The sequence below is a fragment of the Antennarius striatus genome, chromosome 11 (genome assembly GCF_040054535.1).
Source record: "Antennarius striatus isolate MH-2024 chromosome 11, ASM4005453v1, whole genome shotgun sequence".
NCBI lineage: Eukaryota > Metazoa > Chordata > Actinopteri > Lophiiformes > Antennariidae > Antennarius > Antennarius striatus.
The window spans coordinates 877,588-895,269 of NC_090786.1; the positions used below are offsets into that span (position 1 = coordinate 877,588).

At 41.8% G+C, this 17,682-nt stretch overlaps 1 protein-coding gene and 1 long non-coding RNA gene across 2 annotated transcripts; both read right to left on the bottom strand.

Annotated features, from left to right (window-relative positions):
• Positions 1-313: 313 nt before the first annotated feature.
• LOC137604201 (uncharacterized) lies at positions 314-2,288 on the bottom strand. The gene is made up of 3 exons (XR_011037390.1): positions 1,667-2,288; positions 1,040-1,111; positions 314-961 (listed from the first exon to the last, which is right to left on the bottom strand). It is a non-coding gene; the product is annotated as an uncharacterized lncRNA (long non-coding RNA).
• A 5,174-nt stretch (positions 2,289-7,462) lies between these two features.
• On the bottom strand, positions 7,463-13,911 carry LOC137604069 (high-affinity choline transporter 1-like). The gene is made up of 8 exons (XM_068328003.1): positions 13,511-13,911; positions 12,174-12,290; positions 11,662-11,817; positions 11,393-11,541; positions 11,137-11,280; positions 10,403-10,556; positions 9,279-9,496; positions 7,463-8,679 (listed from the first exon to the last, which is right to left on the bottom strand). The coding sequence occupies exons 1-8, from the start codon at positions 13,692-13,694 to the stop codon at positions 8,146-8,148; spliced, it is 1,656 nt and encodes a 551-aa protein (XP_068184104.1). The 5' UTR covers positions 13,695-13,911; the 3' UTR covers positions 7,463-8,145.
• Between the last annotated feature and the right edge of the window lie 3,771 nt (positions 13,912-17,682).

The window sequence follows — 17,682 nt, forward strand, 5'->3', positions numbered from 1 at the left end:
GAGGCCTCAGTCTGGGGGTAGACTGTTCTTGTGCTTCCATGGTCAGTGCAGCTTTATCCAGCCACTGGTAGGTCTTCTTGGTATCAGCCATTTCCACTATTTGACAGTGGTACATGCCGTGTAGGGGCTTTTACACACACGTTATGGACAACAATATTATTATATATTAAAGTTCAGGCAATTATTTGCCTGAACTTTTCTAATTTAACATATTTTCTTTTCCGTCTTTCAACAGCAAACAACAATGTAAATGCAGGAAGAGATTTATTTCAGACCAATGAACAACTTTTCAGAATTCAGATACTATTTTGTAATTAAAATTTGAGTGATTCACTTTCAATGATTTAGTAGTACTTATGAATACTACACAAGAAGAAACAAACTACTGAACACACAGGGACACACTGGGTTCCTAACTGGCTATATCTCACTCGCAGTGTTGCTTCTGTTTAATTCCTCATTCCCCTCCTCCTCTATGGCGCCACCTCCTGGTGACAGTGGTACTGGTGAGTGCTGGGCTTTCACTTTGAACACATCCCACTTCTCAGGTAGAACACATTTTTTGAAGAGGACAGAAGCCAGGTAGGAGAACAACAAGATGGCGGCAATGGTGGACAGCATGGAGATGGTCTTAACTGGAGAATACTGGACATAAACACCATCCTCCAGAGTGCATCCTGGGAAATGTAGGACTGGTTCTAATCCCAGTGACGTGTCTCCACTCAGCAGCCTTAACATAAATCCCACCAGTACACCCATGATAGCCCCATAACCATTGGAGACATTGAAGAAAAGGACACAGAGGAGTTCAGGGAAAATGATGATGGAGCACACTTCAAAACCAAGGAACCAGAACACCGAGATACTGTCATTCACTATGGTGAGAGATGTTCCAGCCACGCCTACGGCCACCACAGACACCAACAGCGCTTGGCTCTTCTGCAGATGCAGCAACAAACCTCTGGAGAAAGAGTCCTGAATGTTAATTGGCCGTGATCTTTAGTCTTTGGGTTAAACTGTTCTTTAGGAATAAGCTCACCAGCAGCCTGCCTCAGCCTCACATGTATGAGTTTTAGTTCACGTGCATCAGTGTTGCTGCCATCCATGCTGCCTTGAAAGAAGCATTTAATAAAGCTACTCTTTATTTTCATTTATTTCTATTATAATTAATCATATTTTCATAAAAAAAATTGTCACCAATATACCCAACATTTTTGGTGCCCTGTGTTAGGCTCACAAATATGCTCATAATTCTAATAGAATTCTCATAATATTGTGATTGTAGTCATTGTCAAGAAGTTTGAAATCTCTGCTAATGCTAATTGTACATGCATTTGTGTTTGAGATTTCATACATCTTGTGGTCAGGGCCAATTTGATAATTTTGTTTCAGGCATTATACCAAATGATCCTGATTGTTTTTTTAAATAAAGAGCTATTTTGTTCCTGAATGTCTGTTTAACCCCATTGTTTGTGAGTTCCTGAGTTGTAGTTACATTCATGTTTTGCCAAAGTCCAAGTGAACATTTACAGCAATTTGTGAAAATTCCCTCACAGTGCTCTGGAGAAATTGTTCATTATTGTAAAGGGTATGGTTAAAGGAACACCCTTTAAATATCTGGACATGTCTGTGACAGGGAGGTATAACGTCAGGTGAATTCTCTTACCTGAGGTCTCAGGATGCTCTTGTAAATGTTGTTGGTGAAGATATTAGATGCAGAAAGTAAAGCAGAGTCAGCTGATGACATCACAGCAGCTGCTATACATCCAATACCAATGATGGAGATGAAGGTGGGCGTGAGGTGCTGCAGGGCGATGGGGAGAGATTGTGAAGCTTGTCCACGTTCTTAAGGAGATGGAGAACTATAGGTGGTCTGGTTCCAGTCTGAGATTAGGACAAATGAGAGGACTCAAAGAATCATCACATGATCTATTTTTGATCTGCAGTCCCATTATTTTGTGTAAAGAAGGAAAATGTACCACCATCAGACAGAGAAAGCAACTGACATCACTAAGATTTACCAATGACTGACAATGCAAAACGACAGGCAGCACAGAGACCAGAACCGTGGTGCAAAGTCTTTGCAAAGATTAGTGTTAAAATCCGTCCAACCTCAACTTCCCTCTCCCCAGACACCTCTTCCATCAGAGGTCTTCTCAGAGTTCTCTCCGGTATAGGACATGGCTAAAGGCGTCCAAGAGGCATCCGGGGCGGTGGTCCAACATACCTCAGCTGGCTTCACCTGATGTGGAGGAGCAGCAGCTTTACTCCGAGCTCCTCACCCTATCTCTGAGGGTGTGCCCAGCCACTCTACAGAGGAAACTCATTTCAGTCGCTTGTATCCGTGATGTTGTCTTTTCGGTTAAACTGTTAAAATGTGTTAACATTGAATCAATTAGAATTTGTACCATCAAATGAGTGACCCCGTGATGAGCAGCAATCTCATCCCAGGGTTTACCCTGCCTCTCACTCATACCCAGCTGGGTTAGGCTCCAGCAGACCCGTGATCAACAAGGTGGACAAGCGACTGTAAACAATCGGTTGCAATTGGCTCATCTACACCCGCTTGTCGGCCTTGCTGGACAATGGACAATGATGAGTGAAGAATGGATCATGAAATGTTAGTTTTAGAAAGGTTTGGACCAGAAACACAAGGTTCACATTATTACCTGTGGATGCAGCAGCTGCTTCAATGAGAGGTATTGAAAATAGGAGTATGACAAAAAGCTGCAGTGAAGCAGGAGATCTTTGCTGAAGCAGCAGAAGAAGCTGACAAGGTCCTCTGGTGGAAGGCCTGATGTCCCAAACGCCCCAGGGCCTGGAAGTGACCAGATAATTGGGTGTTGTGCATCTACATCCATTTCAAATTTAGAAGTACAGTAATCCCTGTAGTAATCAACACGCGTGGCTTCACTACATCGCTGATTCTTAGTGGGTAGTCACGTGATACCGTTCTACGTGATGGCTGACGCCATCCGGAAGTGTGCTGCATTCCATAAGTCTCGAAACGCAGCACGCTCCTGTGAGATAAAAAAGTTCTTTAAACAGTCTATAAGAGTGTAGGAAAAGGTAATACAGATATACAGGGTAAGTTGGTTTAATATCAGTATGGGGAGGGTTCATAAACGTTTAAATGAGTAAATAATAGTTTGTTGCTATATTGTGGAATTTTGTGTTTGCGGGTGGTTCCTGGGACACATTAACAGCAAGTAACGAGGGATTACTGTAGTTTATTTCACTGTGAATCTAAAATTGACTCTTCAGTTACCAAACAACAGTTCAGTCTACAAATATATATGACATTGATCACTATTCTACAGATATCTATAGAGACAAAAGTGAATTCTATTTGATAAAGGTCATACAGTAGTTTCCTTACAAAATATAAGAAGTCATCAATCATGATCCAGATGTTCTTCAGCTCTGGTTGACCAATCCAGGGAGCGTTTAAGGTGTTGTTCATCAGAGTCTGACTGATGTCCAAGGTGTGAGGACTCGTCATGACAAAGGGAACACAGATGGACTGAGAGAGAAAAACGAATACAGGAGTCGTTTAATATTTTATGCCTGTTCAACTGTCTGATAACTCATCAATCCTACTAAAATGAGGACCAGCTGTATAACATCTGTGTAGGCCACAGAGTAGAGACCTCCCATCAGGGTGTATATAATGACAACAGCAGCAGAGATCCAGACACAAAGAGAGAACGGCAAATCCAGAACCACACTCATGCTTCCTCCTGTAGGATATAATTGTGTACTAAAATACGATAAAAAAAATCACTAAAATTGAAATTGATAGAAGTGGTTAGAAATGTTATACATATACAAATATAGTAAAATACAATGTACACACTGTACCTAAACCAGTGAGTGTAGAAGGCAACCAAATGATGTCAGTTAAAATTGAAAAGACTCATTCCAGCCGTTATTACTTTTCCATACTTTATGTGAAAAGAGTCCATCATCGTCAGTTTCTCTCAGTGGTTTGACAAACAGCAGACCTCCTTCATTGAAACACAAAGAAATGGAGGGCAAGAAAAAGCATGTCAAAGAAATTATTTTAAGATGGAGGAAATGCGAGCTTGAACCATTTCTTGAATGTATACATTGCAAAGAGATTTAGTAACATTTGTTTGATGGTTTGCATTACCTGCGCTGTCTGCTCATGAATCACATGGTAATTGTTTTCCAAAGTGATTTGAAATCATTAAATCTATTAATCATGTGGTGGCTACAAAACAGGAATCTGAAAGATGTTGAAAGTCAGTTGTCCAGAGGGGAAACAGGAGGGAGCCAAGACTGTCCTTTTTGGAGCCCCATAACCACCTCCCTGACGCTGACCCTAGCCTGAAAAATTGGTCACTCTGTCTGGTAGCCTCTGACCCAGGTGAGGTAGGAGTCCACCTCCACCTCACCTACAGCTGTCTGACTGTTCTTCCTCTCAGAATATAATAACAAGATAAAACATTACCTCGCTTCACCTGAGGAAACGTAAAAAAGTGAAAAGCAGCTCAATCCCCTGGAGGGAAGTGAAAACAACTGACGGGGGGGAAATATTAGTGTAATTCCATTGTCAAACACCGCGTAGGTTACACATTCATACCAACACCATCCTACCAGGTGTAATAAAAGTCTTTCCAACTATGAAAGTTGAGCTGAATGACAGGAAGAGAACCATTACTTAGATCAGCCCCATGGATGGTGTGCACATCATCTCAACACTGCCAACAATGAGACCTCCTCCAATCCACGTTGCTACAAGACAGATGAACACACAACTTTTCAAATTGATTATGATGAATGTTGCATGGCTAAAATAAATTTACAGCTAACACATCAAATAATTTAATTGCCAGGCAAACGGTCCATCTCTCAATTCATAGCATACAAGATAATGAGCTGTTGTTTGAATTTTACCGATAGCCTTGGACTAAGTGCCATATAAAAACTCAACATGGTTTGAGAAGCTTGAATAAAATCCAGGTCAGTACAAAAGCGGGAGTCGTCAGTATCTCCAGCTCAAGCAGAATGGAACATTAAGCTCAAGGACATCATCGGAGATATATGCACAAGGTGATGACTGGCAATGAGCCGCTTCCAAAGGTAGAAGAAAGCCAATCCATTGGAGAGAAAAGCTATAGTTCAAGTAGAAATAAAGAACCCACAGTGAAAACAGAAAGTCAAGAGTCGTGGAGCTAGGATCCCAAGAAAACTAGACAAGGTGAGACCTCCCCAAGAGGAAGGTGATATGGGCTGATCTTTGGAAGGATCAAGCTATTCTAAATCTCGTTCCTGCTTTGGGCTGTCAATGACACCCTTCCTAGTCCTGAGAACCTATACAGATGGGAAACAGAGGCAACTCAATGTGCCATGGTGCTCCTCTAAAGCCAAAGGAGCACCATGGCACACATTTTGACAGGATGTAAGATTGCTCTGGCTCAGGGCAGAGCCAGATGGTGTCACAACAAAGTACTGTCCATGTTTGTTAGCATTTTAGAGCAGGACAGGACAAAAAAATGTCAACATAAGAGCAGGTTGCAATCTGCAGTGTCAATTGCCACAGAGGGAGCGAAGCCAGCAGGATCCAGTAAAGCTAGAGAATCTGTTTTTGCCTGTCTTCTAAAAGAACGTTTATCATATGTTGACTTAACTTTGTACACGGATCAAGGAAATATTTTTTACAATTTGTTTCATTTCACAAACAGCTATTTTAATTCTGTCTCTACTATGACACATCCTCACAAGCTGACCCCACGAGAAGCTTTCATAATAGTACTATGGGGATTTCTACAAATCTGAAGACCAACTTTGCCGACAATTTCTAAGGAATGTCTAATATGGTTTAAACAGATGGGAATAAGTGGTGCTATTTGTTCATCTGGATGAACCAAACTGAAGAGGATTCACTGTTATAATTTTCTGAAGATCCATGAGTTGATGGAATTAAGTCATAAACAATAGACACTAGCTCTGTCAACTATGCTCACCTCACCTGTCAGAGTGAAGACCCCCACCACCCAGTTGATGCTCCGGTTTCCCAGCAGGACCATCTCCATCCCAGTGGCTCCACTTTTCTTCTGTTTCCTTTTGGCCTTATAAGAAGCCCAGATTCCAGTCCCAAGAACCAGCAGGTAGAAAACCACCATCACTATCACTCCTGGGACATTAACAGCCATGATGGACTGTCTGCACCGGCTGCCGATGTCTGAGAGACTGGGTGAGTCAAGAATCACAGATCGGATCCAAACCACTACCCTCGCAAGTAAAAACTAGTTCTTTTTGGAAGCAGACTGACATTTCATACATGTGCGCACTTTTGGTACACGCAAATGTTTGCTGGAAATATTTAAATAAAATGGACATTGACCTTGCCTTTCAGATGTATGAAGGGGTCACGCAGTAACAGAGTAATGTCAGCATGGGAAAATTCAATTTTCTTAGTCACTACTTAACATTCATAGTCAACGTTGTGGACTCTGCCACGTGTAAAACAGTATTTTAGTTTAACTCTTTAAACAATAATTCTAGGAACCATAGTAATAGTATTTTTACTAAATTGTCTACCAACACAGGTTTGCTTTTATACCTTTCCAAGAGGTGGAGACCTGACTGCTCTTCTGTGAATACCCCAGACATTCAGAAAGCTACCTACTTAGCCACACCTGCTCCATCTGGATCTCAGCTAACTTTATCCCGGGCCTACACGCATTACAGCTTGCATTAAGACAGCTTCAGCCTGGGCCTACACTTGCCACCTGGATTTCAGCTGGCTTCATTTTGGGCATTCACCTACTATAGCCTGGACCTCAGGTGATACCAGCCAGGGCCTACACCGACCACAACCTGGATCACAAAAAGCTTTAGCGTGACCCTACAGCTACTTCAGCCTGGATCTCAGCCACCTTCAGTGTAGTCCTAAACTATCTACAGACTTTCTTCTCCTCTGATGGAAATCTGCCAGAACGTTTCCTCTTTTGAGAGGATGCTTTATCTCTGACCTCAACTGTTACAGGACATTAACTATTCTGACTAGCTAAAGTCTTAAAATGAATAGTTCACAAACAGCTAATCTATTTCATTGACTCCAATCATATGTCAGATCTGCAGTTGGACAAGTAGCTGGAAAGTAGAACAAGTCTGTAACTATCTGGCAGGGAACAAACAGCTGAACAGAGTACAAGTAGGAGGGTTGATTGACTGATGAGCAGCAGGTGACTGAGTAACACAGGTGACAGGAATGAACTGACTGTATCCAGGAAGGTGGAGAGGAATTCTGGAAACACTGGATATGTTGACGACAGAAAAACACTATTATGGACAGAACTAGTAAACTCAAGTCCAGGGAGTAGTTTCACACAAGGTTCAAACCAACAAAAAACAAACTGCTGGACATGGTAAACACATATGGAACACATAAAAGAACTCATATACCAATATCTTATAGGAGACCTGTCAACAACAACAATAAAACAACAGCAACAACAGTGTGATTGGTGGGGGGTGAAGAAGGTAATTCATCACATATAGGGAACAAAGTTGGTGGCTTGAAAACAATGCAATATTTGACTGTTACATGCAACAGTTGTGCGGAAGTTTGGCAGAACAGAGTTTTATTTTGCTTGCAGGATCAGGGAGAGGACGGCATGTGGGACATGAACAGGAGGACAGATATAAATAGTGTCAGCTCTAGTTAAAACTCTGTCAATATCAGCTATTTTAGCTCATAGACATGGTGTTGCAGCTTAGATTTAGACAGACTTTGTGAAAATGTACTCATTGGTTGCTCTCAGCCATCATGGTAATAGATAAAGACTGCTGTTTAGAGACAGGATTGGTATGATAAAGTCATGTCAGCAAATCTTACAATAAGGAACTTCATAAAATATGCTTCAAGTCATTAAAAGTAGTTTCTGAATCAAAAGTCTAAATGTTTTCCCATGTCTGAGGTCAGAACTCTGCAAATTTACAGATCTGTGGATGACAGCATAAGCTTCAGCACGTCAAGTTTGTTTCACCCAAGAATGTTTGGATTCAGTCCAAATATAATTTACATGCTTGCAGAGTGATAATATAGGCAAAATACCTCACTGATTATGGATACTACAAAGGATAACCACACTACTGAACAGTGTTCATCGTTGCCTATCTCACTGAGAGTTGTTTCTGTTCATTTTCCTCATTCTCTTTCTCCTCCTCTATGGCGCCACCTACTGGTGTCAGTGGTACTGGTGAGTGCTGGGCTTTCACTTTGAACACATCCCACTTCTCAGGTAGAACACCTTTGTTGAAGAGGACAGAAGCCAGGTAGGAGAACCACAAGATGGCAGCAGTGGTGGACAGCATGGAGATGGTCTTAACTGGAGCATACTGGACATAAACACCATCCTCCAGAGTGCATCCTGGGAAATGTAGGACTGGTTCTAATCCTAGTAATGGGTCTCCTCTCAGAAGCTTTAACATCACTGTCACTGGTACACCCATGATAGCCCCATAACCATTGGAGATGTTAAAAAAAAGGACGCAAACGAGTTGTGGGAAAGTTAGAGTGTAACACATTTCATTAGTAAGAAACCAAAACACTACAATTCCTTTGTTCAACATGGCAAGCGACGTTCCAGCCACACCCACCACCACCACAGAAGCCCAGACTGCCCACTGACTCTCTCGGTCCGAAGCCTAAGGGAGAAGATAAAGATCAACCTGAACATTGAGTGAATCATTGTGTTGACAGCTCACACTGCTCTCTTCATAAGCTGTTTCTCCATTTAATCGGTTTTAACTTAATTTACACTCTCCTGCCTCATGTTTTGTGTCTTTAAACAAATAACAGAACTTCAGTTTTCAAGAAGGTAAAAAAAAAATCAATTGGATTTACTTCAGTTTTGTTTCAGTCATTTGATAAGCAGTGGTTGAAATATTCTTGTTTTCATTGCTCATTGGAATAACCATAGTCAGGACCTGTTGAATGGGAGACTGCTGGAAGGTGAACCAGGTACAAACAGTGAATCGTCGGGGAGCTGTCCTGTTTCAGAATGTCTGTTTGATCCCATTTTGTGTGTAATTGTATCATATTTGAATTATGAATCCCTGAATTATAACTTGTCATGTTTTGTGAGTCCAAATTAAAATTTCCATCAAATTTGTAGATATTCCCCTGTATTCTGAAGAAATACTCTTTTTTTCTTGTGAATGAGATGGTCAGAGGAATTACCCTGAAACATCTGGCCGTGTCGGTCTCTGACAGGGGAGCATGAGGTCAGGTGCTATTTTCTTACCTGAGGTCTCAGGACGTTTTTGTAAATGTTATTGGTGAACACAGAAGATGAAGAAAGTAAAGCAGAGTCAGCTGATGACATCACAGCAGCAGCCACACATCCAATACCGATGATGGAGATGAAGGATGGGGTGAGGTGCTGCAGGGCGATGGGGAGACATTGTGAAGTTTCTCCACGTTCATATGGAGATAGAGAACCATAGGTGGTCTGGTTCCAGTCTGAGATTTGGACAAAAAACGAGGAAAAACAAGGAAAAACATGATGTGTTTTTAATCTGCATTCAAAATATTTTGGCTAGATTTAAAAAAATACAAGAGTTCACAATACTAACTCGTCCTTTCATGTGGACATTGTACAATTTGGGTATAAACCGTGTTGACAAAAAGTGTCTAAATCCGGACGAAAGCCCCTGATACTGTGGCCTAAATCCTGCCGGGAAAAGTGATCGGTGTGGTCGCTGCTAATTTACAGGAGTTCATCTGGACAGGGGGGACTTTTGTATGTGGATTATTAGCAACAGGTTGAATCGGTCATGTTTGGCGACATGTGGTTTGTTTGTGAAAGTGGGTTATCATATGTATCACATTTCAAAGAAGAACCAATGCAGTCACAGACTGCAACAACCCTGAATTCAAAATGTTACCCTGATCTACTTGCATAGGTCAAAGATAAAAGCTACTGCTCTGACCTACTTTATTTAAATGAAAACAAAATAATGTCATCGGTCAAAGCACTAGCTTTGATCTATGGTCGTACTCACACTGGCCTTCTCCCTCGTCTGTCTATCTTATCTGGTTCCTGAATGTAAAAAAGTTAAAATTTGACCTCAACCTACTGTAGTTTTCTCAAGAAACCCAATGAAAGTGACAATGAAGGGGAGCATTCAACAAGGAGGGCCAGGCACCATAATGGGATACACCATAGCTGAGATCACAAAAACGTCAATGTCTGACAAATGCTGAACAGACAGGCAGCACAGAGGCGCTGATCATGGTAGCACAATGACAGGCCCTACCGGGGTCCACCAGGACAGACCAGAACCATGGAGCAGGCTTTGCAAAGATTTCTAAATGATGTTAGGTTGTGAAAGGTTTGGAACCGAAACTTAAGGTTCACATAATTACCTGTGGACGCAGCAGCTGCTCCAATGAGTATAGGAGGAATTGAAAATAAGAGTATAATAAAAGCTGCAATAAAGCAGGAGATCTTTGCTGAAGCAGTAGAAGAAGCTGACAAGGTCCTCTGGTGGAAGGACTGGTATCCCAAACCCCCCAGGCTCTGAGAAGTAAACCAGTTAATTCAATAGTTTGTATTTAGATCCATTTTAAATTTAAAATTTTTAAGTAGGCAGGTAATTATTTTCACTTTGACACTAAAGCTGATTATTATTCTACAAATATATATATATTTTTTAATTTTATATACTGGTTTGATCCCCGAAGGGAAATTAAGAAAGCACACTCTAGCTACTGATTACAAACACATGCATACATATATGTGAGTACAGGCCCCTGTATCACACACACACACAAGGGGGCCTGTAGGCATGCAGGGGAGGTAGAGTGGCAGGCAGCTCCTTCTTGGTGCGCCTCAAGTGAGCAATTTGTAAAGGGGACGGCACCTTGCTCAAGGGTGCCTCGGCAGTGCTCCGGAGATGAGCTGACACCTCCCACTGTCAGCTCACCTCCGGGTATATTTTGGGGGGGGCGGGAGCGGGAATCGAACCGCCGATCTTAAATCATAGGACGACCTGCTCTACCGCCCGCTTTACCATTGAGCCACTGCCGCCCCATATAGACACAAATATAGACACAAAAGTAAGTTTTCTTCGATATAGGTCATACTGTAGTTTCCTCACAAAAACAAAGAAGTTATCAATCATGATCCAGATCTTCTTCATCTCTGGTTGACCAATCCAGGGAGCGTTTAAGGTGTTGTTCATCAGAGTCTGACTGATGTCCAAGGTGTGAGGACTCGTCATGACAAAGGGAACACAGATGGACTGAGAGAGAAATGAAGTAAATGATACATAATTTTAAATCAATTGTCACAACTGATATTAATACCTTTGCAAAATATGGACAGTATGCCTGTTAAACTGTTTCATAACTCACCAAACCTCCTAAAATGAGGACCAGCTGTATAATATCTGTGTAGGCCACAGAGTAGAGACCTCCCATCAGGGTGTAGATAATGACAACAGCAGCAGAGATCCAGACACAAAGAGAGAACGGCAAATCCAGAACCACACTCATGGTTCCTCCTGTCAGATGTAACAACTGTTTTACTATGTTTTAGGACGCACACATTGACTGTGTGACATATGGCGTTAAATAAAAGGCTTTACATATGCAAATATTTGAAGATACAATATACACACTACCTAAAGCTGTGAATATTGAAGGCAGCCAGATGACATCAAGAAAAAGCAAAATGAGACTCATTCCAGTCGTCACTACTTTTCCATACTTGATGTGGAAAGGGTCCAGCAGAGTCACACAGTTTCTTTCTCTCAGTGGTTTAACAAACAGCAGACCTCCTTCATTGGAACAAATTTGAAAAAATTATGAAGGCAAAAATTAATCATAAACAGGGGGATTTTATTTTAAGACGTATAATACAGCAGCTTAATCAATAGTCTTGTTGAATGCAAACATTCCGAAGTTAAATGTCTGACTGTCTGACTGTTTTTCCTATCAGAATATCATAACGTGATAAGACAGTCCCTCGCTCCGCCTGAGGAAATGTAAAAAAGTGACCGTTGGAGCAAAACATGCAGCTCAACCACCTGAAGGGAAGACAAAACAACTGACTAACTATGTTACTGTAAAACCACAGTAGTTAAATTACATATTCCTACAAACATTACTCTATGACGTGTCATAAAACTCTTACCAATTGTAAACGTTGAGCTGTAAGACAGGAACAGAACTATTACCCGGATCAGCCCCATGGATGGTGTGCACATCATCTCAACACTGCCAACAACGCTATTTCCTCCAATCCATGTTGCTACAGGATAGATGAACACCAGGACATTCACACTCATTAATGGAGCCTGTCTAAAATAAAAATATAGCAAGCACACATCACCTAATTTAAGTTGTACATAAGTTGTCTGGAAAAATCGCATAAAGTTGACTGCTAGGATGACTGTGTCATGTCTGGTCTTCAAAACAGGAAGTCAATGGCAGATGTTAAATAAATATTCATTTATTTTCATCTGTCTCTAAATTCATGATGGATATTAAGTCATAATGAAGTGTAGTGTGACATTTACCAATACTTCTGGACTAAGTACCACATACTTACTTCCAGAACCCTCAAACTGGTGTTTCAGATATTCCAGAGATTCTTCAAGTCCAAAACTATAACCAGTTGAAGTTTTCCTTTCCTGTGAAGGATCCAGATGCTCCCACCTAGCTTGTTAAGTGTCTGATACTGTGAAAGATAGAGTCTTTACAGAAAGACCATATGATAGTCTGAGTAGGTTGGTACTTCCTATGAAGGCCGAAGCTACACCTGTGGGTGTAGTTGTTTTAATTTGGATCACCTGGTGCACCACCCTCAGGTTTCAGTGGTGCTCTGCTCTCTGCCAATGCCATCCTACCTGTCCAGTCAAATATTCATGTTGTCCTCACGCTACCTTAATCATTAAATAATCAACAGGCTTTGAATATGTTGAGATGAAGATTGTCAGAGGAAGATGATTATATACAGTAACCAGGAGGAGGCTGCTGTCATGATCAGTCTCACATGCAATCCACATTGTTAAATGTGACCATACTGATGCCCTGGTGAGACATTTTCATCATCTGATGATGACTTGACTTTGGACATGGACCAAGAAAAAAATTGTTGTGTTGTTTCACACAAACCTATGTTAACTCTGTTTGTTCTCTTATGACACACAAACACAAACTATGACACACCAGGATTAGCTTTTAGAGGACACATTGGATTTTTACAAAGCTGAAGATTGTCAGGGAAATTCTTCCTGGTTGAATGAGAGTTGATAATTCTCTGAAAAATGTCGGACCTGGTGTTGTGAATCAGATCTCGATAATACATAGCGGTATATAGAGATACATAGAGTACTTTGAGAGGGTGACTAACAAATTTTCATTTTACAGCAGTCAGTATAGACATGTTTTTTTTTAAAGATTCATGAGTTGACTGCATTTACACTCATTCACTTTAGATACTAGTTCTGTCAGCTATTCCTTCCTCACCAATGAAGGTGAAGACCCCCACCACCACGTTAATGCTCCGGTTTCCCAGCAGGGCCATCTCCATTCCAGTGGCTCCACTTTTCTTCTGTTTCCTTTTGGACTTGAAAGAAGCCCAGATTCCGGTCCCAAGAACCAGCAGGTAGAAAACCCCCATCACTATCACTCCTGGGATGTTAACAGCCATGATGGACTGGTTGACTGTGGGCACTGGCTACTGATGTCTGAGAGGCTGGTTGAGTCAAAAGAGAATCATAAACCTGATGTACACCAACGTCCTCTGAAGGAAAACTCATTTTAACCAGTTCTGTATTTTTCTTGGAACCAAAGCCCACTGAGATGTTTCACTAGAAATTATGTTAATCAGTTACACTGTTATTGGTCAGGTTGCTATGAATATTTCCTGTCCCACAAAAAAAAAAAAAAAAGCCACAAGCCCTGGTCCCTCCAAGACATTCTTTCCCCAGATTGAACACAATAAAAGGTTAATTTTTATATGTCATGCAAATATCAACAGGTTTCACATGAGGTAAAAGTAATTTTTTCACAACATGTTTTGGGCATGCTTTCCGATCTGAACTCTCATCTCATTATCATTAAAGGGGACTTTGACTGTTTGGATAGTGTCATGTACAGTATCACTCTTCTACTAGACCCTATTAAGGTAGTAGTACTTCCTTTACCTGCAACTTCCTGTCAGAATACAATATACTGTATGTGTATATACAGTATGTATACGTATACATACGTATATATTCTGTATCGTCTTTTTCTTCTTCTCCTTTGAGCTTTTCCCCTCAGGGGTCGCCACAGCGTATCAATTTCCTCCATCTAGCCCTGTCCTTTGAATCCTCTTCTCTCACACCAACTACCTTCATGTCCTCTTTCACTACATCCATAAACCTCCTCTTTGGTCTTCCTCTAGGCCTCCTGCCTGGCAGTTCAGAACTCAGCATCCTTCTACCAATATATTCACTATCTCTCCTCTGGACATGTCCAAACCATCTCAGTCTGGCCTCTCTGACTTTATCTCCAGAACCTCTAACATGTGCTGTCCCTCTGATGTACTCATTCCTGATCCTATCCATCCTGGTCACTCCCAGAGAGAACCTCAGCATCTTCATCTCTGCTACCTCCAGCTCTGTCTCCTGTCTTTTCCTCAGTGTATATTCTGTATATATATATTATATAGAATATTTTATAGAATGTTGTGATTTTTTTTTTATTGAAGGAGGTCTGGTGTTTGTCAAACCAATGTGCGAAAGAAACTTCTTGACAATGCTGGACCCATTCCATTTCAAGTATGAAACTAGAACCAAAAAAGACTCCAGCCACCACCCTAAATGACTATCGTCCTGTAGCCCTCACCCCAGTAATCACCAAGTGCTTCGAGAGATTAGTCCTCCAGCACATCAAGGACTTTCTCCCCCCTGGCTTTGATACACACCAGTTTGCCTACAGGGCAAACAGATCGACTGAGGATGCCATCGCCATAGCCCTCCACTCAGCGCTGTCGCACCTGGAGTAGCAGCAGAGCTATGTCCGCATGCTCTTCTTGGATTATAGTTCTGCATTCAATACTATAATCCCAGACATCCTCAACAATAAACTCTTTACCCTCGGTTTCCCTCCTCTCACACGTGGCTGGATAAAGGACTTCCTGACAAACAGACCCCATACTGTGAGACCCGGCCCCCACCTCTCCACCACACGGACACTGAGCACCGGCTCCCCACAGGGCTGCGTGCTGAGCCCCCTCTTGTACTGTCTCTACACCCACGACTGCCCCCCGACCCACGACAGCAACTTGATAGTCAAGTTTGCTGACGACACCACAGTGGTCGGTCTCATCTCCGGAGGTGACGAGACAGCCTACAGGGAGGAGGTCCGGAAGTTGGTAGCCTGGTGTTCAGAGCATAACCTGGCTCTGAACACCAGCAAAACCAAAGAGATCATCATCGACTTCAGGAGGCTCAGCACGGACCCAGCCCCGCTCTACATCGATGGTGAGTGTGTGGAGAGGATCCAAAACTTCCGGTTCCTCCGCGTCCTCATCTCCTCAGACATTTATTTTTATTTTATTTAACCTTTATTTAACCAGGCAAGCAATTAAGAACAGGTTCTTATTTACAAATGCTGCCTGAGCTAAGAGCAGTGACTCTTAGAGGTGTGGGGGTGGGGAGGAAGTCTAAAATAAACACAAAAACATACACTATACAGAAAATATAAGAAAAATAAATACAAGACAAGAGAACGAGGCCGAGAAAGAGACAGAGAGAAAGAGAGAGAGACACTCAACAAGTGCAGCTGTCAGCTACAATTTAATGTAGACATCTCCTGGTCTGACAACACCACTGCCATCGTCAAGAAGGCACAGCAGCAGCTCCACCTCCTGAGGGTTCTTAAATACAACCTGAACCCCTCGCTGTTGCTGGCCTTCTACTGCTTGTCCATCCAAAGCCTGCTGACCTACTGCATCACAGTGTGGTACGGCAGCTGCAGCATGGAGGACAGGAAGAGGCTCCAGAGAGTCGTGAAGCTGGCTGAGAAGATCATTGGCTGCTCTCTGCCCTCCCTGTCGGAGATCTACTCCTCCCAACGCCTCAGCAGGGCAATGAACATAGTAAAGGACAACCCCCCCCCGGTTCAGGCCTGTTTGACCTGCTGCCCTCAGGCAGACGATACAGGTGTATCAAAACTAGGACAAACAGGCTCCACAACAGCTTATTGTATTTCGAAGTATACACCTGTAAATAGTCAGTATTTAGCATAACGTTTGTATATACTGTACTTGTATTTGTAATTATTCTTAATATTTCTACTGTTACATTATTGCACTGTGAGGAGTTGCCCGAATCTCATTATACCATGTATAGTGACTTTGTATTCTATTCTAGAACCAATGTAGTCACAGACTGCAACATCCCACGACACCCCTGAATTCAAAATTTTACCCTGACCTACTTGCATAGGTCAAAGATCAAAGCTAGTGCCTTGACCTGTGGTCTTATTCACACTGGCCTTCTCCCTCTTCGTTCTATCTTATCCGGTTCCTGAGTGTACAAAAGTTGAAATTTGATTTCATCATCTCATTTTCATGCCCTCTGCTGCCTGAGTCATGTGCTTTTTGTTTCACCTTTCTATCTGAACGGTTGTGAAGATATTTGGTGGACTAACGGACAGACGGACGGACGGACGGACGGACAAACACACGAACGCTGACGCTCACAACACATCAGCGCTTTGAAGCGGGATGTAATGACACCTGTCATTACATCAGTGGGATTTAATGACAGGTGTACTGAGCGTGGCTTCACTTCTGACTGACGTGGCACCAAACAGACTTCACCTTGAACACTGATACAATGAGCTAGAGATAAATTGACAAACCAGTTCCAGAGCAGCCAGAGGGTGTGTTCACTCTGCGAGCCTTGGGATGTCACGGAATGTGGCATCGATACCCTTTTCACATAGAACTACCTGGATTACTCGAAACACGCTAGTAAGTCTCCATACGGAACGTCACATTACTACAAATACTGTTTAGTAGTATGAGACAGAGTATTAGTTTGTACTTGATAATGGATTTAAACTCTGTTTATTGATTAATGTTTTTCAGCAATGGTAGTTCTTCTTTCAATAGATTGGCCCCGTACTTTTGCTTTGAAATTATGTGATTGCTTTCATTATTTTGATGATGAATCAGAGCTTTGTATTTAAATATATTTCTTATGTGTTGCAATTTTACTGATGATTGACTGTTACTTGGCATGGCAATACAATAAGGCAGCTCAAAGCTAACCCTGATTCAAGTGTCATCTATATGACTTATATGACTCATCTAGTATGACTTACAATCAAACTATCAATTTCAACTTTGCAATGAGGACACTATACAACAATATAATTGCAGTAGTAGAATGAAAGGAGAGCTTTTTATTTGTTTTTGAGGGAGGTTATTACTGTCAGCTTGAATGGTGATAATTGTTACTGAATATAATTATCTATACTCTATAACAAAAAGAGAAAAAGAAGAATAGTGTTGTGTTCCAGTTATTAAAAAGAACAAAATATATACCACTTGTAGGCAAAGAGTCCACTGCAGGATATTTACCTGAAGTATGAAAGAAAACAGAAAACCCCCTAAAGAAAAGACAGAAGCCCTGAAGTGAACC

Excerpts from the sequence above, each read along its gene's own strand:
- LOC137604069 (XM_068328003.1), bottom strand. The coding sequence starts at position 13,694 with ATGGCTGTTAACATCCCAGGAGTGATAGTGATGGGGGTTTTCTACCTG. Across the intron at positions 12,291-13,510 it reads GGGGGTCTTCACCTTCATTG|CAACATGGATTGGAGGAAAT; the intron begins GTGAGGAAGGAA and ends TCTATCCTGTAG. Across the intron at positions 11,818-12,173 it reads CAGCTCAACGTTTACAATTG|GAGGTCTGCTGTTTGTTAAA; the intron begins GTAAGAGTTTTA and ends GTTCCAATGAAG.